General features: G+C 34.8%; 1 protein-coding gene across 6 annotated transcripts; it reads left to right on the forward strand.

Moving 5' to 3' along the window:
- Positions 1 to 10,676: 10,676 nt before the first annotated feature.
- Positions 10,677 to 15,243, forward strand: LHY (Homeodomain-like superfamily protein). Of its 6 annotated transcripts, none has more exons than XM_079032484.1 (8): positions 10,677 to 10,972; positions 11,100 to 11,125; positions 11,436 to 11,609; positions 11,697 to 11,808; positions 12,051 to 12,112; positions 12,919 to 13,170; positions 13,267 to 14,553; positions 14,643 to 15,243. In XM_079032484.1, exons 3-8 carry the CDS (start codon positions 11,568 to 11,570, stop codon positions 14,985 to 14,987), a joined length of 2,100 nt encoding a protein of 699 aa, XP_078888610.1. In that variant the 5' UTR covers positions 10,677 to 10,972; positions 11,100 to 11,125; positions 11,436 to 11,567; the 3' UTR covers positions 14,988 to 15,243. The 6 variants fall into 6 exon arrangements, with proteins under 6 accessions (XP_078888610.1, XP_078888608.1, XP_078888612.1 ...); XM_079032482.1 differs by having other exon boundaries at positions 10,678 to 10,972; positions 11,344 to 11,609; positions 13,255 to 14,553; XM_079032486.1 differs by having other exon boundaries at positions 10,678 to 10,972; positions 11,680 to 11,808; positions 13,255 to 14,553.
- Positions 15,244 to 26,438: the final 11,195 nt, after the last annotated feature.

Genomic DNA, 26,438 nt, shown 5'->3' on the forward strand with positions numbered 1-26,438 from the left:
TGCTATGAATTTGAGTTTCAAACAATGATGTTTTTATGAATAATAAATGAATTATGTTTTTATAAAATGCGAAGAATTGTTTGAAATTTACGGTGTTACAGAAAACAATCATCGTACTCCGCTTAGATGTATGAATGGTTCCATCTTCATTCCTCTTCTTTAATGGACAATTACGAGAATCATGATACCCTTATCACAGACAGAGCAACACCTAAGAGGCCTAGTATTAGACATCTTCTATTGTTGATGATTACTACTCGGAAAAAATAATTATAGATGCAGAAGATGAAGAGTAACAAAGAAGATGAAGACGATAATAATAGGGGTGGGAATTGGTTCAGTTTTTCGGTTTTCTAGTTTTCTCGAATCAGTTTCCTCGGTTTGAAATTTTTTTTAGTCCAATTCGAAAACCGAATCAAATCGAATTCAAATTGTCGAGACCAAACCGAAAATCGAATTCTAACTCGGTTTGGTTTGGTTTGAAACTGAGGAAACCAAATATTAACTTAAAAAAATTCAAACATAAATTAAAATGTTTTTAACATAGGAAACTAAAGTTGCAAACAAAAAGATCTAAAGTTTCATACAAAATGATCCAAAGAGTAAATGAGTTAAAATGATTTTTATTTTATAATTAATACTTTTATTTAATATAAAATATAAAATATATTATTAATTAATTGACTTATGATATTCGTTTTTTAAGTTCGATTTGGTTTAAACTTCATGAGACCAAAATTCGAACCAAAAACCAAATTTACAATTCGGTTTGGTCTCAAACCAAAGCAAAAACCGAATTTGAATATGGTTCAGCTTGAAATCGATTTCAGCTCGATTTGGTTTTCGGGTTTTTTGGTTCCGGACAAAATAATTTCCATCCCTAGATAATATAATAAATTACAAGTAATACATGATTATATCATTTGCATGAATTAAATGATTCAATTTAATCTTATCATTATTAATATTGTTAATTGACTAATCTATCATTTGACCATGAGAAATTAAATATCCTCTTATAATTTGTTTCTACATATCTTTCTATCCATCTTTTTTTATCACATTTCACCATTTAAAATAGGTAGAAATATATATATATATATATATATATATATATATATATATATATATATATATATATATATATATATATATATAAAGAAATATAAGAGAATATTTAATTTCTCTTTGACCATAATGAGTCGATCTAAATGAACGGATATAGATTTATTGATCTAATTGATGAAACTAATCTTTATGTTTGGACACTAAAACTAATTTTTAGATGAACTTTATATAATCAATCAATCTAAATGAACGGATAGGAAAAAAGAAAAACCACAACTTAACTTATGAACAAAAGTTAAATTAAAAAAGGAAAAGAAAGAAAAGCGACAGTGAGGATTATTTTTATAAGAATATCTTAATGCAAAACTTTTTTTATAGCTAATTAGTATTAAGTTGATCACTTATGACCACTTGATTTATTTGTATTATAGATGATAACTCGTTTTGGTTTTTATATTGATAAGTTTATATATATATACTAGATTATGACCCGCGTTAAACGCGGAGAATATATATTGAATACATATCACATTAATAGATGGTATTATTTTAGGTGAATTTTTAATAAAAAATGTTAGTTAGATTCATTTTGAGTTTTTGAACCAAACTTATTAAATTAAAATATTTAATATTTATATTAGAGGGTGTTTTAATACAATAGTTTTTAACATAAATGATCCACGTGATATTTGTTTTATCACAACATGATGCGACTCGTTGATTAAAACATGTTGTGTAGTAACTTTATGAATTGACTTTGTTCGGTATACAAACCCCCGTGGAGGCTTATATGGCACTTTTCATATTGGTCATGTAAAACCAAAAGCAATAATAAGTTGTTATATGTACCAGCAACGTTAAATTTTGTAAAGAAATTTGATAAACATTACAATGAAAGTGCATTGCCATAGCCATAAACATCAAACTCAGACATTGTAATTTGGTCAATTTCTAAAGTATTTTTTCCTTATAAGAATTAAAATATGATTTTTCAGGCTAAACCTAATTAGATATACATATCTTCCGATCAAAGAAATTATTACAAAAAAAGCCTTGTTATGAACAAAAATATAATATTAGTTTTATAATTTGCCAAAGGTTAACACTAATAAATAATAATGAACTTCCACAAATCTTTCATTTTGGTCACTGCATCTAACTAACAAATGAATTTCAGTTTAGAGGATTGATTCAAGAAGTGCATCCATGACTTATTGTACCTGAATTTGGGGAAATGCTAAGACCTATTAAGATATGTGGGAATGGTCTATGAGACTACAATTGGTTTCTGGAGGGCAATACAAATTCAAAATGTTAGCACATATCTTTCCTTTATTAGATTGATTAATTTCTTTATGACATATCAACAGGAATATAATAATAATAGTTAATAAAAACAGAGTAAATTCATGAAATTAGAGAAGAAGAAGGAGACAGAGTAAAGAAAGAACCTGGAAAAAAAATGGAGAAGAAGACCATTAAAAAAAGGAAAATTGCATATTTTAAGGGATAATAGATTCTATTAATTTTAAAAATCTGATTGTAGTGATGATAATTCTCGGATATTCTGACATAATATATTTATCAAAAATAAAAATATTCTTGAACCATAAAATAATAAAAATATTGTTGAACCTATTTCTTGATCGTAACATTAAAAACTTCTTGGGGAATAACAAATTCTTGAACCATCAATTGAAGAATAAAACAAAAATTACATTAATTCTTATAGAATACGGGTAACAATTCCTAAGAATTATATTTATTGTTAAAGAATAAAACAAAAAAACTTTCAAATCGGGAAAAAACATCAAAATCTAACATAGACACTAATACATTCTAAAAGAATAATGTTGCTAAAAATCACTTTCAATTTCATGGTCCATTCTTCAAGTATCAGCTGCTTCTGTGGTAACAAATCCAATGCATAAATCAGTAAGAAAATATCCATATTCCATTCCAACAGAACTGGAATTCGTGATTCCATTCTAATAGAATTGGAATTCAATATTCAGTTACGGTATGCATTCTGTTGGACAAATATCCAAAGTAAAAAACAATTTAATGAGAATGATACTGTTAGACATTCCAATATAGAAACTCGTTCATTTTCATCAGCAACATCTAACTCTCCAAGTTCAGAAAGTAGTTGATTTCGGCTCTCAACCACCTGTAGAAGTAAAATCCAATTTAAATGTAAGAACACAGAAATAAAGCTACTATTGCATTACAGAGAATACCACAACAAAAACAACGAAAACCTAAATCCCATAGGAATGGTGTAAAAGGCGATCACTCATCGTTTTCACATTCGCGAATTTTGCTATCTTTCCAAACACAACATTGATTCTGATTTTGACATTATCTGTTGACCAAATCGTAAATTAATTTTGATGTGATTTGGAACAACACAGATTATCCATCGGTATATGCCACACAAATCATTCCTAACACCAAATCAACGATTCACTGAACAATTTCAGATCAAACTCACAAAATCAATCAATTCTTTCATGTTCATCGCTTGTTCTTCGTCCAAAAACCTTAGGATTAAAGTATATCTCATTCTAACAGTTTTCTTTGTGAATAATCGGCCCAATTCTTTTAAATGTTCTTCTAAAGTTCATATCTAACAACAATCAGAACCAAATCTTGAACTTTGCCAATTCAAGATCAAATTGAGATGTCGAATAACATATAACAGATTCATCGATGATCATAAACAAGAAATCTCATCAAAATCTCCAATCATTCATTCAATTGGAGAGGATTTTCAATAAACGTGAATGACGAGAAAGTGAAATTGAAGTCAAATAATAAAATTTAGAAACTAATCGATTGTGATCAGAACTTAATGAAATTAATTTTAACAATGATAAACAACGTCTGAGATAGATGATGCAACTGAACAAAGAGATTTTAGAATCGATACTATAAAGAACTTTTAAGTAATCTGATCAAAGAAATTTGTCTTTAGCAATGGTTTCTCAGATCTGATCCATTGGAAAAATACGATGAACATCAGATGAACAGTAGAAAATACCATAAATCTTCATGAACAGTTGCTTGAACAAGAATCTTGATTCCAAAACCCCCAAAACACCAAAAAATGATAGCGGGTCGTGTATTTGATCTTGTTCACTTTCGGTGGTTTTAAAAAGCCGACCATGGATGAGAAAACCTAGGTAGCTGAAGTCAATGTTAACATAATTATAGGATATTATTTGTGGAAACTAATTATCAAATTACCTATTTACCCTTATTTATTTATTTATTTATTTTTATTTTAAATTTTGATTGACCAACATTTATGCATACAATAACACAATACTTAGTTTAAACAAATGAACATATATATATATATATATATATATATAGTATATTTGAATAAGAAAATCATTATCTTCCAAAAAATTGGGATCCTAAGATATCAACTTGGAGATTTTTAACTATACATCTGGAAAAAAAAGATATCAATTATATTGATTCAAAATTTCAAATTAATTAACTTGCTTATTTAATGAGTTTTAAAATTCAAACCGTTATCTCAAATTGATTCATCTTACGTGGGATATACTGCGAAATAAATTATGAATAATATTGACTTTAATTTTGACTCACAAATATTTTGCTAATTTAATGGGATTAGATTAGATTTTGTGGGTTAACAACCGAATTATTGATATGCATATTTAATGAGTTAAAAAAAACTAAACGGGTTTGAATTTTGAAGCCAAAAGCTATAAATAAGGGAGTTAAAGTAGAAACAATATTAATTATAAAATATGATATTTCGTATATAAATAGAATGATATGCTTCAATTGATAACATAATTGTTGAATTTAAAGATTCTATAATTAAATGTAATTGTGTTTGATTTTTATTTGGGGAAGATGATGTCAACAATTTGATCTAAGGGTGGAAACATATTATTGAAGTACAATCAAGGGTCCTGATTGCTTCATTGGTGAATTAAGGGTTCACTTGTAATAATATTTAGATATGAATGAAACTAATATGATTAAAGTAGATTGATTAATTTTTTTCATGACCTCTCAACATGAATACATTAATAACATGTAATAAGAAGAGAGAGTAAATGCAAGAAATTGGAGAATGAGAAGGAGAACAAAGTAAAGAAAGAACCTAGTAAAAAAAATTAAAGAAGAAAATTGCTAAAGAAGAACACTGTAAATTGTAGGACTCAATCCAAAATCGTAACAATAACAACTTCAATGTAATCGTGTATATATATATATATATATATATATATATATATATATATATATATATATATATATATATATATATATATATATATGGTGTTTTTGAATAATCAAATAATTATCTTCTAAAAAAATAGGATCCTAAAATATTATCTTGGAGATTTCCGGCTATTAATCAAGAAAAAAAGAAAGAAATCAATTATATTAATTCAAATTTACAAATTCATTGACTTGCTTATTTTATGAGTTTTAAAATTCAAATCATTATCTCAAATCGATTCATTTTATGTGGGATATTTTTTGAGATAAATTATTAATTATAGTGACTTTAATTTTGACTCTCAAATATTTTGCAGATTTAATTGGATTAGATTAGATTTTATAGGTTAATAACCAAATTAATGATATGCTTATTGAAAGAGTTATTTAAAAAAACGGATTTAAATTTTGAAGTCAAAAGCTATAAATAAGGAAGTTAAATTAGAAACAATATTAATTATAGAAATTGATGCCTTCTATATATTCAATTGATAATATAATTGTTGAATTTAAAGATTATATAATTAAATATAATTGTTTTTGAATTCTATTTGGGAAAGATGATGTCATCAATTTGATCTAATGGTGGAAAACATATGATTGAAATAAAATCAATGGCCCTGATTGCTTCATTGGTGAATTAAGGGTTCTCTTTTGATTATATATATATATATATATATATATATATATATATATATATATATATATATATATATATATACTAGCCGTTTACCCGCGCAAAGCGGCGGACAACAAATAGTTTGTTTCGACAATAAATTTCTTTTCGATGGAGAATGATTATTTTCAATTCAATCATTAGTTTGTTTTAGGAAACATGTCAAATTAAAAATAAAGAAAATTTATAAAATGACCAAATTATAGGGTGTTGAGTATTTATTTGGATGAAAAAAGATTTGGTCAAAACCTTGGAAGAGAAGATTTATAGGAGTTTGTTTAAATTTTAATATTATTTTATTAGTGATTAGTTGTACAATTAGCTTAATGATTTGGACGTCTTAAAAAAATATTATTATTTTATTCAATCTATTTTTAGAAATAGTGGGATTTGTTTTATAAGATAGTAAAGATATATATATATATATATATATATATATATATATATATATATATATATATATATACTTATAAAGGAAGCATTTTTTTCTTTCACCACATTCATTTGAAACTCCCATGACTTTTCAATTTCTTTCTAATAATAATTATAATTTGGTTAATAAGGTTAAACAAATATCATATATAAACTAAATTTCAATATTAAAATAATATCTTTACTAATACTTATAAAGTTATGATTTTTAGCTTTTAACATATTATACTTAATTTGTTAGTTTTAATATATTGTTGTTTGTAAACCATTCTCATTTTAAAGATACAATTTTGTAACAATTTGTATGAAATACTTAAATTATTAATTTAAATATAGCATTACATGGTCAATTTAAATATAAAATTTTGTTTAACTTAAACAACTCAAAGAATATTTTGTAAATAGTTAAAAGTGATAAATTGTAATGTCTTTGTAATAATGATTATAAGTTGATTAATAAGTTTAAATAAATATCAATTCTAAAATGTAATCATAATAAAACTAAATTTTAATTTTAAAATAATCTCTTTACTTGTACATATAAAGTTATGTTTTTAACTTTTAACATATTATACTTAATTTATTAGATTAATATATTATTATATGTAAACCATTATCAGTTTAAAACTACAACTTTTGAACAGTTTGGACAAAATACTTAAATTGTTAACTTAAATATAACGTTATAATATCAACTTAAATATAAATTTATGTTCCACTTAAAAAACCAAAGAATATTTTGTAAATAGGTAAAAGTGATAAATGAAAAAACTAAATTGTAATTTCAGTTAAACTAAAATACTTTCTAAAGATATTTTATATTGGTTAAAAGTTTCAAATAAGTAACTTAACTAACTTACCATAACAATGGTTAAAAATAACTCTATATTAATGATTATATTGTTACCTTTAAAATCAAAAAACAGTGTTTGATGTTTTAAATAATTATAATGATAGAAATTAAAACATCAAACAAATAAATTTTAAAAAAAATTAATTAACAACAACAACAACTATAAATAATATTAAACCATATATTATATTTAATTTTATTAATATGTAACTGGCGGGTATAAATCATTTAATCGATTGAAATTATCCAGTTATAATAGATGTATATAGTATCATATAATTCAAAAAGATTATATTGTTACCTTTAAAATCAAAAAACAATGTTTGATGTTTTAAATAATTATAATTACAGAAATTAAAACATTAAGCAAATAAATTTTAAAAAATTAATTAACAACAACAACAACTATAAATAATATTAAACCATATATTATATTTAATTTTATTAATATGTAATTCACAGGTAGAAATTATTCAATCGATTGAAATTATCCAGTTATAATATATATATATATATATATATATATATATATATATATATATATATATTATCATATAATTCAAAATAATCAATATATTATATCAATTTAGTATACGAATTATTATATCAAATTTAACAATAACGTTATTATTATATATTTAAAAAAAATGCATATATTTGTTAAGACTTCAACTATATAGGTGTTTCTGCGCAACGCGCGGGTATTCGCCTAGTATATATATAAATGAAACATTTTTTCTTTCACCACATTCATTTGAAACTCCCATGCATTTTTCCTTTCACCACATTCATTTGAAACTCCCATGACTTTTCAGTTTCTTTCTAATAATAATTATAATTTGGATAATTAGGTTAAATAAATATCAAACCAAAAGTGTAATCATATATAAACTAAATTTCAATATTAAAATAATATCATTACTTCTACTTATAAAGTTATGTTTTTTTTAACTTTTAACATATTATACTTTTATTAGTTTTAATGTATTCTTGGATGTAAACCATTATCATTTTAAAGATAAAATTTTGGAAGATAATTTGTATAAAATACTTAAATTATTGATTTTAATATAACATTACATGGTCAACTTAAATATAAGTTTTAGTTTAACTTAAACAACCCAAATAATATTTTGTAAATAGTTAAAAATGATAGATTTTAGTGTCTTTCTAATAATGATTATAAAGTGGTTAATAAGGGTAAATACATATCAAACCATAACCGTGATCATAAATAAACTAAATTTCAATTTTACAATTATATCTTTACTACTACTTATAAGGTTATGTCTTTAACTTTTAATATAATATACATAATTTATTGGATTTAATATGTTCTTATATGCAAACAATTGTCAATTTAAAACTACAACTTTTGAAAAGTTTGGACAAAATACTTAAATTGCTAACTTAAATATAACATTACAATATCAACATAAATATAAATTTCAGTTTCATCCAAAAAAACAAAGAATATTCTATAAATAGTTAAAAATGATAAATTGTAGTGATAAATACAAAAACTAAATTGTAATCTCAATTTAACTAAAATATTTCTAAAAAATATTTTTATAATCGTTAAAAAATAAGTAGATTAAAATGACTTATAATAACAATAGTTAAAAATAACCCAATATAAATGATTATATTGTTACCTTTAAAATCAAAAAGTAATGTTTGATGTTTTAAATAATTTTAATGATAGAATTAAAACATTATGAAAATAAATTAAAAAAAAAACTTAATTAACAATAACAACTATAAATAACATTAAACCATATATTATATTTAATTTTATTCATATGTAACTCGCGGGTGGAATTCATTTAAACGATTAAGATTATGAAGTTATAATATATGTATATATTATCATATAATTCATAATATTTAATATATTATATCAATTTAGTATACGAATTATTATATCACATGTAACAACAAAGTTATTGTTATATTTAAAAAAAACATATATTTGTAAAGTCTTCAATTATATAAGTGTTTCTGCGCATCACAATGTCAACTTAAATACAAATTTCTGTTTCATTAAAAAACCAAATAATATTTTGTAAATAGTTAAAAGCGATAAATCCAAAAACTAAATAGTAATCTCAATTTAACTAAAATATTTCATAAATATATTTTTATAATCGTCAAAAGTTTTGAAATAAGTAGCTTAAAATAACTTAAAATAAGAATAGTTAAAAATAACTCTATATAAATGATTAGATTGTTACCTTTAAAATCAAAAAATAATGTTTGATGTTTAAAACATTAAGCAAATAAATTTTAAAAAATTAATTAACAATAACAACAACTAGAAATAACATTAAACCATATATTATACTAAATTTTATTCATATGTAACTTGCGGGTAGAAGTTATTAAAACGATTGAGATTATGAAGTTATAATAGATGTATATATTATCATAAAATTCATAATAATTAATATATTATATCAATTTAGTATACAAATTATTATATCAAATTTAACAGTTTTATTGTTATATTTAAAAAAAACATAGATTTGTAAAGACTTCAACTATATAGTTGTTTCTGCGCAACGCGCGAACATTCGCCTAATATATATATATATATATATATATATATATATATATATATATATATATATATATGGGTTAGGTTATTTTGTTTTCACTATTTATTGTGTGCATGTATGATTGATTCTGGACCAATCATTTTAGTTATTTTAATAAAGTAATTAATGCATATTACATGTTGAAGATATAATGGATATTAATTATATCTTCAGTATTTAATATGCATTAATTACTTTTTTAAAATAACTAAAATGATTGGTTCATAATTAATTATACATGCACACAATAAATAGTGAAAACATATATATATATATATATATATATATATATATATATATATATATATATATATATATATATATATATATATATATATGAAGTAATGAATATAATTGTATTTATTCTATTTCAATCTATCTTATTAATTAATTGTTAGTTTTATTTTGTTATGTAATTTAAAAACTAATATACATTAAACTCGTAGGAATTAACATTAACCGGGTGATGTAATAAAACAGTAATTATAACAAGAGTCGGGATTTGGTGGTGGGAATTGTAGAGTGGAGGAACTTGTGGTGGAGATTTATGAGTTTGTATTGAAATGCAGTCGATGCCACACAAGCCTTTCAACACTGTTGCTGCCCTGTCTCATTTCGCAACACAAATAAAAAAAGTGCAAGGGTGTGGGCCTCCACAGTAGCCTGTCCACCATTCGTCTCCGGACACGTGTACTCCCTCTGTGAAGCTTGGATGGATTCCAGCCTCAAATTAAACCCTTTAGTTTTCTATTTTCCTCCGCAAATAATCCACCCCCAAAATTGTTGTGGCTGAGATTTCTCCTCACTTCTTCGCCCCAAACTCTCGTCTCTCGTCGGCTCAACTCACTTCGCTTTTATTCTTTTACTCTCTTCTTCCTTCTTCCTTCTTACTTCTTCATATCCCCCTTTCCTTTTTCTTCCTCGGGTTTCGATCCTTCAGATTTGGGTTTAACAATTGCCAGAGTATATACGTAGTGGTCGTGTCGTCATGGAAGATATCCGGTGAATCCTGTTCATGCTGATCAGATTCCAGATCGGAACTTCAGCCTTTGTCTTCAGCCATGGCGAGTATCTTCCAAGGTATCCCTTTTTTTCTTCTTCTAGGGCTTTATTGCCCTTTCTGATAGGGGATCCTGTTTTCTTTTCCCTCCTTTTATACAAGTGATTAAATTTTCTTTTTCTCTCTTATTCTTCATGGTTCATAAAGGTTTTGGCATCATCCGGCTCAATTTGGTGAGGATTCTGATAGGGAAATCTCTCTCTCTCTCTCTCTCTCTCTCTCTCTCTCTATACTGTTACTTCTACTACTACTACTACCTGTTTCAGGTTCATAGAGAGTATGTATGTGTGTCTTTAATGCCTCCTCGCCTTGATTGATTTTTAATCGAATCCAGAAAATAAGAAAAATAAGTCGTATAATCGCTCATATGTTGGAATTGTCATACTTGCAGTCAATCGATGATCTCAGAAATAGTAATTAGTTTCTGGATCTTGCTTTCTCTTCATGGACTTCTGCTGTTGTTACATCTCTGGTCTTTTGCAGTAGTGTTACGTTATCAGGTTTTGTTGATTACAACGGCTAAGCTATTTTCCTGGTTGGATGGTGCGAGGGATGAAAGAAGGCTTTTCTATCCCTTACTTGTTCCAGAGGATCTGAAGCAGCGCTGGTCCATCGATGGACACCTACTCATCATCTGGAGAAAAATTGAACATTAAGGTTTTTCTTTTTTAACCAAAACCATCTATCTTATGCATCATTTTATCTGTAAATTAAAATCAATTTATAGTTATCCTTGTATGACAGACAAGAAAACCGTATACAATAACTAAACAAAGAGAACGATGGACAGAAGAAGAGCATAATAGTTTTTTAGAAGCCCTGAAACTATATGGGCGAGCTTGGCAACGGATAGAAGGTATCTAGGTTGTTATATCAAATGTATAACAGCTTATTCAGCATCTTGGCTTTCCTTTCCAAGGGATTTTCATACTTGTTCAATAACTTTACAATCCTTGCCTTAATTTCCAAAACCTAAAACCCTTATCCTTATGGTCCTTGATTCCTGTATCCGCAAATTACATATATAAGTTTCCTGGTGGAAAAATTTGTTGCGATTCTCTTATCCTTTTTGGTCCTCCAATTTTGGTGTTATTACAGAACACATAGGAACCAAGACTGCAGTGCAAATCAGAAGTCATGCCCAGAAATTCTTTACAAAGGTCGATACTTTTTTGCATATGTTTTTCTTATTATCATAATTTCATTTTTATCATGAGATCTATCTCAAATACACCATGAGAATTCACTGTTGTTCATATATATGTTGTTTGCTGATAATGTTCTCTACATACCTTGTTCTGCTTCCGCATTTGATATATGTATGCTGTAATTGAGAGAATATATATATATATATATATATATATATATATATATATATATATATATATATATACTTTATTTGAATTTATATCCCTTATCAGTTTTGAAATATAGTTATTGTGTTCTAGTTAGCTTTCTTTTTGAACTTCCAAGTAGATTTTGTTATTAATGTAAGTTGGCAAGGGTAGAAATTGAGTCATTTTAGGCTTTGCTCTCATGGAAACAATTGCCTTTATGATGGAGACTTTTGATCTTATTTGTCAACCAAGATCCATCATTGGTTATTTGATTAGTCACTCAGAATTTGTATTTTGATCCTTTAACGTCAACAACAATAATACCCTAGGGTAAGTGGAAGGGTGGGGAGACTAATTCCATAGATGGCCCCCAACATAAAGGAAAAAATATATCTAAATTTGTAAAGATCCTTATCAAGTAAAATTCCGTTCCATTATTTATCCTCTTAATAGGTACTAACATGCACACATGTCCTTTTTGTAATAAATGTATCAGCTGATCAATTTTTGTTCTTGATTGAAGTGCATATAGTATTAATTAGATTGTGATTTTAGGGTAAAATATGGTTGTATTATTATTATTATTATATATATTTAAAGGGTTGTTTTTCCTTTTATGTGTATAATAGTTGGAGAAGGAGGCAGTTGCTAAAGGAGTTCCAACAAGACAGGCTCTTGACATGGAAATTCCTCCCCCACGCCCTAAAAGGAAACCAAATTATCCTTATCCCAGAAAGACTGGCTCTGGCACTTGCCCCAAAACTCATCATCCAAATCCAAATCCAAAGGAGGAGGAGGACAATGCCACTCATCATCATCATCATCAACCAACTTTAGTTTCTTCTTTGCCATCTGGCATAGACCACCCCCACCTCCCAGAGGTATTTTTATTTTATTTTATCTATTCAGATCAGTAAGTACAGTAGTAGTAGTATACTCATTTTTCTTTAAAATTTAAATACCAGTACCATGAACAGAAACAAGAAGAAATTGCAAACACGAGTGAGCAAGTGGATGTGGATGTGGAGAAGGAAGAACCTCCATGTGCATCATTGTCATCAGAAAATGATAATTCCATAATACCAAGAGGCGTTTTTAGAGACTACATTAACCTTGATGAAACAAACGAATCTTACATCACCACCATTGAAACCAGAAAGTATCAGAAGAAATCAGATCAAGATGGCATGCACACATCTTCATTGTTTGACTTTCCGGAAGGTCAAAATCATGATGACAATTCAATTACAAATACAAATGGTGTGCACAGCTACCCAAGGCATGTTCCTGTACAAGTTGTAGATGGAAATCAAGGAAGTATTATTGGTATTCCAACAGGCACAGAAGAGATGTCGACACTTGAAGAAAAGTTGGAACACCACAACCCCAACCTATCTGTTAACAACAACAACAACATAGCTTCAAGATGTTGTTCAAGCTATCAGACAATTCCAACCTTCCATCCTCCTGTTTTCACCCACCCGTTTTCTGATAATCATAATAATAATAATGAAGAAGAGAGTTACAGATCATTTCTCCATGTTTCATCCACAATCTCTAGCCTCATTGTTTCATCCCTGCTACAAAACCCTGCAGCCCATGCTGCAGCAAGCTTCGCTGCTAAGTTCTGGCATCCTCCTGGAAACACAGAAGCTTCTTCTGGAGATAATTCGGAAACTCAAACTCCTTCTACTCCTAGCATGACGTCCATTGCTGCGGCTACTGTAGCAGCAGCAACCGCATGGTGGGCGGCTCATGGTCTTCTCCCTGTTTGTCCTCCTTTCTACCCAACTCCAACTCCAACTCCTTTTTCATTTGGCGCGCCACCACCACCACCACCAGTAACAGTCGAGGATGGAAATCAAGCAAGAGAAAAAGCTCCTCCGGAAAAGATCACAGGCTCCTCCTCATCGGAGGAGGAGGAGGAGGAGGAGGAGGATTCAGAAGGGAAATTAAACACAGGATCGAATCCAGATGATGATATTGATACCACCAAGGGAACGGGAACGGGAACGGTGGTGGAGGAGACCAATGTTAATGTTCGCAAACAGGTTGACCGGTCTTCTTGTGGTTCTAACACGACTTCCAGCAGTGAAATTGAGACGGATGCTTTAGAGAAGAAGAATATAAAAGAACAGGAAGAAACTGCTGCTGCTGCTGCTTCAGATGTACCCGATCTTGATTCTATTTCACGTGCTAGTATTATTAGGGGGGGTAGAAGCACTATTAACCCTAACGAATCATGGAAGGAGGTCTCCGAAGAGGCAAGTCATCAAATCTAATTACAGTATTTTTTTATTTAGGGTTTTTTTTTTTTTTTTATAAATATTAATTAAATTGACTTGACTTACAGGGACGACTTGCTTTCCAAGCGCTGTTCTCGAGACAAGTACTGCCACAAAGCTTTTCAGATAGACATAATAATAATAATAATAATAATAATAATAATAATAATAATAGTGGTGGTGGTGAGTTGGACCTGAACAGGATGATGTTGAGAGGTGAGAAAAACATGGAGGAAGGGCTACTGACGATAGGATTGGGGAACGTGAAGCTGAATGTTAACAACACTCACACAGGATTCAAACCTTACAAGAGGTGTTCCATGGAGGCCAAAGAGAAGCCCGGATCGTCATCTAACCAGAATGATGACAAGGCTGCAAAGAGAATGAGGTTTCAAGCAGAGGGCTCAACTTGATGATATTCATACATACATGATTCGAAAGAGGAAGAGGAAACTTGTGTTGTATATTATGTTATTAGTCTTAAGTTTAGTCCTAAACCTCATCAAACTTCTTGTTGTGCTATGTTTTTTTTTTTTTTTTTTTTTTTTTTTTACCTTTTATCTTTGCTGCTGAATAGAATGGACACAGCAGTTATATGCCGAATGTATTGGATTTAATCGTTATATTCCTCCTGATAACTGTGGAGAATGAAAACTCAACTTGGGGAAATCAATATTTTCAGCATTGATTTTTTTTTTGTCTATAAGTGTAGGGTTATTGTCACTGTTATTTTAGTAGGTTTCCACTGCTACGTACTTTGCCATGTAGGAAGAAAGCCGTTGACATGTTGCTTATTATGCCACCAGATGCGTTGTGGAGCTTATTCAGCAAACCTTGGAGCCTAAGTAGGGGTGTTCAAAACCGGATATCCAAAAATTCGGATAGTTGATTATTGATATCCGAATCCGTATCCGAAATTTCGGATACGGATTCGGATATTAAACCGGATATCCGAATTTCATTAGTTTTAAATAACGAAAATAAACCCTCCAAGAACAAGAACGTTTCCGTGCATTTGTTAGGTATAATAAGACTTCATTTGGTCCGGTTAAATGCAAGTTACCTCATGATACCTGAAGATCTTGAGAAATCAAACTCAAATTACTAAAATCAACATAAAAAATAAAAAATGTAACATTTATACCATTCTCACTTTGCGTACCAAGTAAAAATGTTAATAATTTGTCTTTTTGAATTTCAAATGAAAAAACCCAATGCATTAAAACTATTTTTTATATTATATATTTCGGATTTCGGATATCCGAAATATCCGAAATTTTCACATTTTAATATCCGTATCCGAATCCGAAAAACCGAATATCTGAATTTCGGGTATCCGAATTTTCGGATATCCGATTTTTCGGGTATTTTCGGATTAGATTTTCGGATTTTTCGGATTGGATGTTCGGATGTGGATATTTTTGACCACCCCTAAACCTAAGGCTTCAAGTGGTGCCAATGTATATAAAGGCAATCATGTGAGGATTAAACAAATAAAACCCTAAAAGTATCATCTCTTTTTCAGCCAAAATTCACCGATCGAAACCCTTGCTACCACTATCCGACAATGGCGATTCCACCACTCTCACCGATATCTATAAATTTACGTGGTTGCCTAACCGTGAACGATCTACATTCGATTTTTTTGTGACTGTGAAGAGAAGATCATCGAGACACAGGTAGAAATCCAAAATATGAAAAAGGCGATTAGGTGTTAATATTATCGGTGACTCTTATCGGGCAACTTAAATCGTTAAAAGCATATTATTGAGAATATCATGTAATAACACTCTATTCGAGTGTATACCGAGTTCATTGAAAAACACTATAGAGATTATATTGATTTATGGATTGTTGATATATATATATATATATATATATATATATATATATATATATATATAGTTGTGTAACTAATTAATATTTTGTGTCGTGGTTACTCACCAAGCTTAATGTAAATTATCCTTTATTGATGTATGTCTTTCATGTTCAGGTAGACTTGATAGAGAAGTATGAGGTTTGTAGCGCTTGACTCAAATCATCTCATCACATATGTTCATGTATGATCATTGATGATAAATATTTGTATCTAGTTGGTTAGCATAAATGTAAACCGGGTGACTTTATAAATTTAAAAAGGCGAAAATTTTAGGTGTACTTTATGTTAAAAAGTCAGGTGTTTTATAAAGTAGCATTAGTTAAAAAAATATTGGTTGGTTCACTGGTAAGACAGATGTATTCCACTTAAAAGGTCTTGGCTTTGAGAATCATTCTCTCAATTCTTTCCATTTCTTATAGAAGACACGGACGTGTCACATACCGGGTACAAAACATCTTCATGAACTGATCACAAGATACCGCAATCCTCTGCTCAGCAGAGTATGATCCCGCAACAAGCCTCCACCAATCCTTTGCTCCGGACCTCAGGAGGTTCAGAGCGCACCTGACCTTTTGGTCAGCTAGGCAAGAGCAAGTGAAAAAGCATCCCTCGACATCATATAGCCACCTCATGGCTACAATCGGCTCCTGAACTCCATCAAAATTCGGGGGCTTCGTATTGTCGAAGTCCCGATACTGAAAAACCCGACTCGGTCCAACACCTACAGCTGCAACAGCTGTTGAGGCTGCAGCAGCGGCAGTCTCAGCGACAGCTGTGTATCTATCATCAAAGAACTCCATCATCGTTGTATTAATGGTATTAATAGACCCAAATAACTCTGATATCTGACCCCTAACAATAGCCACAACCTCCTTATGAAGAATCTCCCTAATCATGTCATCGAACGTAGCTGACCCACCCTGACCGCCAGCTCTTGATCCTGTTCCAGACCCAGTCTCAACTCGCCTCGTCGTCACCATACTGAAAATAAACCAGGGAACATCAGATAACACACATATCAAAATAGGGAACCAACTCCCAATAAAGCCCTAGGGGTGGTGACTTCCCTGTTATGCGTACGGGTCATGTGCTTCCATAGTACGGGCTCATACACATACCCGCATTTGTTCTAGAGGATCATCACAACAACCCTAACGATTCATACTAGCATAAACATACACTGTGACATCCCCATTTTCACTGTCAGAAAAGACCGATTTCTGTTTATGCTTTATAAAAATCAGAGTACCTCTTTTAATAAAAATGTTGCGGAATTTGTTCTCAGTAAAACATGATAAATACGTTATCAAAGCATTTCCGAAGAAAAGTATTTTTATTCATTTTAAAACATTTGGGATGTCATCGTCAATAAAGAAACATAAACATATACAGAACTTACATTCATTATCATTAGTGATTTATATATCCTTAATCTCTCAGTGTAATGTGACTTCATATTAACACCTGTGATATAAATAAACTGAGTGGGTCAGGTTGGGAAACCTGGTGAGTACATAGGATTTTCAACCCACAATAAATAAGTTTATTAACTTTATCAAACCAAACAAACCCGATTACCCGTTCCTGTTATCCTCACTTTACGTCCCTAAAACATCTAACACAAGGAACCTAGTCTAAGGACTTTCATCGGGGTGACAACACATGCTTCGGGGGTTCCTCAACAATTCATGTCAAATAAGGCAACCATGTGGGGGATGGAGTACTGCTGGTGAGCACACAGTTCAAATAAACACCTACAGGTTGCAAGTCTGCTAGCGTTCCACTGGACTATCTAGAATAGTCTGTGGTCGTCATCTATACTCCGCTAGATGACTGGATCATCAACAACATCTATATCGAGGCCTCTCATTATTTTATTTGTTCACACAACAACTATTACATCTACCCATGTTTTACCCAACACGTTTTGTAGATATAAAATACATATACAATTTAAATCATTTAAAACATGTATAAAAATATTTCACCCAGCATAGACCCTATAGGAAAGCCCAAATCAAGGCCCAAGTGAAATTAGGGTTTCACATAAAATGACAACTAGGGTTAAGTGTTTCTCACTTAACCCATTAAGGACTTAATTCATTAAGTCCCTTACTTTACTAAATAAGTCATATGGTGTGATTGGGCTTAATACACAATTCCATTCCAATGGCCCAAATGTGGGTCCCAATAAGTCCAAGCCTATAATCCCGAAATTAGGGTTTTCACATGAAATGATGATTAGGGTTAAGTGTTTCTCACTTAACCCATTAAGGACTTAATCCATTAAGTCCATTATGCCTTAAGTTAGTTTGCCAATGATTATTATTTAATATTTCAAGTTATTAAATAATCTCGTGTGTCCCGATGAATTCTTAAAATTAGGGTTTTATGCCATTAGGGTTTTCCAAACCATAATTAAGGTTTTCCAACCCAATACTAGTCCATTAGTCCATTGGTTGGGCTTTTAGGTCACATTGGGCCTTATAGGGCCCATTAGGGTTTCATTGATCCCACATTGTGTAGCACATGGTTCTTGGTATGTATTCTGTTATTAAATCTTAATTTATTTTTGCATTTTTTTAGCCTTGGACTCGGCGAGTCGAAGGACTGACTCGCCGAGTAGAAGCAGGATGAGACGCGGGGTTTGAGCTGTGGACTCGGCGAGTAGCCGCTGTTTGGACAAAAACCCTAATCCAGGGGTTTGCACCCTATTTAAACGGCCTTATGCAGCCTCCTCTCCCCCTTATGCTCCCAAACACTCCTCATAGCAAACCCTAGCTGTTTTTGTGAAGATCTAAGGCTTTTTGAGTGATTCTTGTGAGTTTTGATCTCAAGGAAGAAGGAAGAGAATAGAAGGATCAAGAGGGGACTGAAGGATTCGAGTTTGGTTCATCATTTGCAGTCTTTGGAAGGTATAAAGTCTGAACCTTGATCATTCATTTGTTAGATCCCTCTTTGAGGTGGTTTAGGGCTTTTATAAGCCATTTTTGGTGGCCAACCATGTTTGCAAACATGGTTGGGGGTTTGGGCTTCTGTATCATGTCATCTTATGAGTCACAAGTCAGATCTACGTTGCTTTTTGCACCAAGGAAGGCCCCATGCAACAAAAGAACCATTTTAGAGTCTTTTAAGCTCTAATGTCCCATGCATGCACGTAAAGTTTGTAACTTTACATGCTAGATCGAGTTTAGGGGCCTGGATCTATCATTTGGTTAAGGGTTGTACATCAGGAATCGAAGTTCTTAGTAAGGAATGTGATAGACTCGGCGAGTCCATGGGTGTTGGTCCCATATCAGTGAGGGTCATAAGGATCAGTTGAGTGTGGAAAGGTTTTTAGGAGTCCCGGGGAGTGACCCAACGTTTGGGACTAAGCAAATTGTTCTGGAATTCTTGGTACTCGGCGAGTGCATGAACGGACTCGGCGAGTCCAAGGAAATCTTCATAGAACTCGGCGAGTTGTTCATCAACTCGGCGAGTCGAGGACAGAACGTGTTCATAGGATGAAGAGTAACTCCATGAGTTGTTCATACAACTCGGCGAGTCAAGGCAGGACATGCGTATCAGTTGATGATGAACTCGACGAGTTGTTCATACAACTCGGCGAGTCGGATGAGGATTCAGTCGGTGTTTATTTAGAAGGAAAACTCATCGAGTTATCGCCTAACTCGACGATTAGAGATGGGTATGAGGTCTAAGGGAAGGATAGGGACTCGGCGAGTTGGTGAGCCAACTCGGCGAGTCAGGTCAACTAGAAGTTGACTTTGACTTTGACTTGGTCCAGGGGTAAAATGGTCATTTTACCCTAAGAGTAGATGTCAATTTCCGACTAAGTGTTTTGTGGGAATTTTAGCCGGAGGATTTCCGGAGCAGCAGCAGCAGCAGTCGGAGGAGCAACAGCAGAAGCAGTCGGTTGTTAGGACCGAAGGGTAGTTCAGGCACCCCAGATATGTCTGATAATATGTTTATGCCATGTCATATGTGATATTAGTAGTAGGGGTGAAATAGTCCCCGAGGTTCGGTTGTTAGGACCGAAGGGTAGTCAGCGCCCCAGAATGGCTCGACATGGGTAGGTCAGCGCCCCAGAATGGCTAGACACGGGTAGGTTGGCACCCCAGAATGGCCGTACGGGTAGGTCGGCACCCCAGAAATGCCTGACAGTATGTATGTGATATGATTATATGGTATGTGGTACGATAGGGGAACTCACTAAGCTTCGTGCTTACAGTTTTCAGTTTGGTTTCAGGTACCTCTTCAGCGAAGGGGAAGGAGCCGGCGCAGTAGCGGCACATCATACACACACACTTTGGTTTTCCGCATTATGAGATGTTCTGGGATTGTACTCTGACATTATTATTATTTTCATGTTTTGGGTTTTCATACATGAGATATGTTTTACTACAAATGTTTTACAAACCACTTAATTTAAATGAAATTTTTTGGGCGTGAAAATTGGGTCGTTACAAGCTGGTATCAGAGCCCTGGTTTGAGGGATTCGGACACACCTTCGGGGGCGTCTGGACTCAAACCGAGGGATTAAAAGATTTTATAAGGAAGTGGTTTTCTAAAGAATAAAACAGAAGAGTTTTTTTAGAAAGAACAAGTGTGTGATGTGCGCGACCGGCCGAGCTCAAGTAAGTATTCCCCAAAGTACCCATACAAATTTATGTTACGTTTATCAGTTTCAGTAGAACAACATGCTAGAATAGGACTAAGGATCTAGGAGTGATGCCTTATGTGCTTGCTTTATGTGCTTCAGCTTATGAGAGTTGCATGCTAGAATTGAGTAGACAACAGTAGGATAGCCTGTCTAGGTTATGCCTGATGGTATGAGCTTAGCATTGTATGCTAGTGCAATTCCTGTTATGAGGATAAAGTTGCTTGAGATTGTTCCCTTTTTGTCTGAATGTTGTTTGCTTTGTGCTATGTGGGCTTTGAGTGATGGGAGTTAGCTATTAGGTGAATACGTTAAAGTCACATGTGATCAGGGTTGAATAATCTCAGAGTGTTGGATTTGACCCTATTGCGTAGCTCTTGTTTGAGTCCTAACCGTTCTAGGGATGAGTCCCTTACTCGAAGGATTATCCGAGCCTCGTTGCATGTGATTGTATTCAGGTAATGGCTAATTGGCATTACAAAGAGACCTTCAGCAGCTGAGGACCAGTTTGGGTGGAGTCAAAGGTTTCCTAGGGTAAGCCTAGGGTAAGAGTAGCAGAGATCAGCAGTGGTAAAAGGGATCTGGTGGAGTCAAGGCAGTCCTTGAGGAAGGTATGGATAGATGTGGAAGGTAGTATGGGCCCGTACTACTGAAAGAAGAGGATCCGTACCCGACCTAAGGAAGGCTAAGACAAGACCGGGGAACTTGTGATAGATGTGATCCCTTTAAAGATATCAGTATCACTAATAGTTGCCTTTATGTATTACAAAATGGTGGTACTATGTCAGAGGCCAGCAGTTGGCAGTTTTGGAGAGGGATCGGGTTTGGGATCAGGTTCTGAGCCAGCAGATGAGAGGTTATGCGAGTTCATCGCGTCAGAGATCACCAGAGGCATCCTTGAGTCGACTCCCATTATCTTCGGGTCGATCAAGTAAGGGATAGTCGAGTTGATGGAGGATCGCCTCAGGGCATTCAGGAGCGACATGGCATCTAGCCAGTCGGGATCTCGCACACTATCCTTTAAGGACTTCAGGGGCAGTGGTGCGCCGGATTTTTACGGGGCGAAGGACCCCATAGCTGCTAGGCGGTGGATTGCAGACATCGAGTCTGCACAGTTGACTAGCTTCTGCCCCGAGGAGTCGAAGGTGAGATATGCAGCAGGATGTTTACGAGACCAAGCTAGAGATTGGTGAGAGTCCGTCGGTGACTCATTGGGAGCCTCGGCTGTTGAGGCTATGACCTGGTCGGACTTTGTGACCAGGTTCAGGGTAGAGTTTGCGCCGGCTGTCGAGCTTCAGCAGCTGGCCAGGGAGTTTTTGGATATGAGGTAGACGACGGAGACTGTGGCGGAGATCACCACCAAGTTCCGGGAGAGGGCATTGTTGGTGCCCCAATATGCGGGAGACGAGGATATGAGGAGGACCCGCTATCATGACATGTTGCGAGCCGACATTTGGGAGCATGTTAGTTTTTCAGCTTGCCCTACCCTGGATTCTATGATTGCCAGGGCGAGGGAGAGTGAGATTGGTCTGGAGCATGTCCGGAAGAGGAAAGTAGAGGAGGGGCAGTCGATGGGGGCTTCAGGGAAGAAGCCCAAGGGATCGAATGGTAGGCCGAAAGGCCAGTCAGGACCGGGCCGATGCAGGAAATGCGGTAGGCTACATGAGGGGGCGTGTAGACTGGGATTGTCGGGCTGCTACAAGTGCGGCAAGACGGGGCATTTCAGCAGGGATTGTACTGCCCCTGCATCGGTTATTCCGACGTCTGAGTTGTTGTGTTTCCACTGCAACCAGAGGGGCCACAAGAAGGCCAATTGCCCCCAGTTGACAGCAGCATCAGCGCCGGTGAAGGCGCCAGCTCCAGCGACCCTGCGGATCACTGATGGACGGCAGGGCAAGGCAGAGGCTCCAGTGGTGAGGAGCCGGGCATTCCAGTTGACTACCGAGGAGGCACGCGCTGCACCCGATGTGGTGACGGGTATGACTTCTTATTTATGCTATTATGATATGCTGCTGTGATTTTGATATAATATGTACGTGCCTTGTTTAGAATCATTCAATGTGAACGGTATTCCAGTTCAGGTATTGTTTGATTCGGGCGCTACCCGATCGATTGTTTCTCTTGCGCTCAACAAGAGATTTTCTGAGTCTTCAGGCATGTTGGATTGCCCTCTAGACGTAGAGATTGCGGATGACCGTTCGGTGCGAGCATCGACGGTGTTCCGGGATTGTGTGCTGAGGTTATTTGAGGAGCGTTATCTAGTGGATCTGGTTCCCATACCTTTGCAGGGGAACAAGGTTATTATCGGTATGGATTGGTTAAGCCCCAATGGGGCAGTTATCAACTGCGCGCAGCAGTTGGTGCGGATCTGGACCCCAAGTGGGGGAGAGCTGGTGGTTCAGGGTGAGAAGCCACAGCGAGGACCAGCCCTATGTTTAGCAGCGAGAGCTAGGCGTTACCTCCAGCAGGGTTGCGCAGGATATGTCGCGTATGTTATGGATACCCGGGAGGCGGGTAGAGCGACGATGGGCGAGGTGCCCGTAGTACGGGAGTTCGCGGACGTATTCCCCGAGGAGCTGCCTGGGATACCTCCGGAGCGCCAGGTGGAGTTCAGGATCGACCTAGTCCCTGGTGCGGCTCCGATAGCCAAGGCACCCTATCGGTTGGTGATGGCTTTTTAGCCATAAGAACATCCTATGTGCTCATGCAAACCCTAATGCTTGGATCTAGGTTTCTCTATTGTACATGCAATTCGTCCAAGACTTTAAACCCTAGATCTAGCATACAATTAATCATATCAGCATATGAATGGGGTTTAGATCTTACCTTGATTGTTATGTTGCAATAACAATATCAAATCCTCCTTGTAATGGCTTTAGAAAGCTTAGAGTCACAAGTGTCACTCCTCTAATGGCTCACAAACACCAAGAGCAAAAGGATGAAGAATAAGGAGAGAGGAGGCTACCCAAAACGTCCAGAAACCCTAGTGGAACTCTTCACCACGTTTTTGGGGCTTACTATATATACATGTAGGCTATTAGGGTTTTCAACTAGGAAACCCTAATCTGACTGCTTAAGCCCTAAGCAGCCCATGGACCCTTTTAGAATATCCCTTGGACGATTTCTAATGGGTTTCCCCATAGAATTCGTCCAACCTATTATTCCAAGGTGATCCATAGCCCAAATGCAATTATCTTATAATTACAGTTCCAGTCCCTTAAGTTTAATTAATCTCTTTTAGCCACAAAATTAGTTATTAATTAATTCTTGACTAATATTAATTAAACAATATGATTTCTCCTTTAATATATTATTCTCATAATATATTAATAAATCATAATTAATCCTTTCTCTCCATAATTCATCATATCAAGTTGCTTTGGTAAAGGCAACCCAAAAGGACCATGCACCATCGGGTCAAGTACATACCAAAATAGTTATGGATTTAGACACTAATCCAACAGTTGGCTCCTCCCAAGATGCAGGAGTTGTCTACGCAGCTGCAGGAGCTGCTAGACAAGGGATTTATCAGGCCAAGTAGTTCGCCTTGGGGTTCCCCGATTCTGTTTGTGAAGAAGAAGGACGGGTCGCATCGTATGTGTATAGACTATAGGGAGCTGAATAAGGTAACAGTGAAGAACCATTACCCACTCCCAAGGATTGATGACCTCTTTGACCAGCTACAGGGAGCATCTTGGTTCTCCAAGATTGATCTGCGTTCAGGATATCATCCAATGAGGGTCAGGGAGGAGGATGTGCAGAAGACTGCGTTTCGGACGCGCTATGGCCACTAAGAGTTTGTGGTGATGCCCTTCGGGCTCACCAATGCTCCTGCCGTGTTCATGGACCTCATGAAATGTGTGTGTAGACCGATGTTAGACCGATCGGTGATAGTGTTTATTGATGATATCTTGGTTTATTCCAAGACACAGGAGGAGCACGAGGAGCACCTGCCAGAGGTGCTGGAGACTTTGAGGAGGGAGAGCTTGTATACCAAGTTCTCCAAATGCAAGTTTTGGTTGCGCGAGGTGCATTTTCTTGGGCACCTTGTCAACCAGAACGGGATTTCGGTAGACCCGGCCAAGGTAGAGGCCGTGATGAGATGGGAGGTTCCAAAGTCTCCATCTGAGATTCAGAGTTTCCTGGGATTAGCGGGCTATTATCGGAGATTCATCCAGGATTTCTCCAAGATAGCCGTACCGTTGACCAGGCTAACAAGGAAGGCTGTGGTCATTCGTTGGGGGCCTGAGCAGTAGGCGGCGTTTGAGACACTGAGACAGAGATTGTGCGAGACGCCAATCTTAGCACTGCCATAGGGCATGGAGGATTTTGTTGTGTACTGCAATGCGTCCATCTCAGGTTTGGCCGCGGTGTGGATGCAGAGGGGGCATGTCATCGCCTACGCATCGAGGCAGCTGAAGCCTCACGAGGTGAATTACCCGACGCATGACTTGGAGTTGGGGGTTGTTGTGTTTGCCCTCAAGATTTGGTGTCATTACCTCTATGGGGTTCGTTGTACCATTTACACGGATCATAAGAGTTTGAGGTACCTCATGGATCAACCGAATCTTAACATGAGGCAGCTTCGGTGGATGGATGTGGTAAAGGATTACGATTGCGAGATCCTTTATCACCCGGGTAAGGCCAATGTGGTGGCCGATGCGCTTAGCCACAAAGCAACGCCGATCAGTGGTATCTGCATGAGGATGACAGTAGTGACTCCGCTGTTGGAACGGATTTGGGAGGCTCAGCAGGAGGCTATGAAGGAGGAACATCAGAAGAGTGAGCGGATTACGGGGCAGGTTTCCTCCTTCGACTATGACAACCGAGGGTTATTGAGTCTTCACCGTATGGTAGGGGTCCCTTATCATGGAGGTGTGCGCCAGGTCCTGATGGAGGAGGCGCACAAATCCCGATTCTCAATTCATCCCGGGGCGACGAAGATGTATAGGGATCTTTGTCTGGACTATTGATGGCCTTGCATGAAGCAGGATGTGGCATGGTACGTGGAGCGGTGCTTGACCTGCAGGAAGGTCAAGGCCGAGCATCAGAGACCTCACGGCAAGATGCAGCCGTTGGATATCCCGTTGTGGAAATGGGAGGATATTACGATGGATTTTATCATGAAGCTTCCCAGGACCGCGCGGGGAATGGATTCGATATGGGTCATCGTGGATCGATTGACCAAGAGCGCCCACTTTATCCCGATTTAGGAGAGCATCTCGGCTGAGAAATTGGTCGATATCTATATCAGGGAAGTGGTGGCCCGGCACGGAGTGCCAGTTTCGGTGATTTCGGATAGGGATGTGCGGTTCACATCCAGGTTTT

The sequence above is a fragment of the Lactuca serriola genome, chromosome 3 (assembly GCF_051521515.1).
Source record: "Lactuca serriola cultivar US96UC23 chromosome 3, Lser_US96UC23_V15, whole genome shotgun sequence".
NCBI classification, from domain to species: domain Eukaryota; kingdom Viridiplantae; phylum Streptophyta; class Magnoliopsida; order Asterales; family Asteraceae; genus Lactuca; species Lactuca serriola.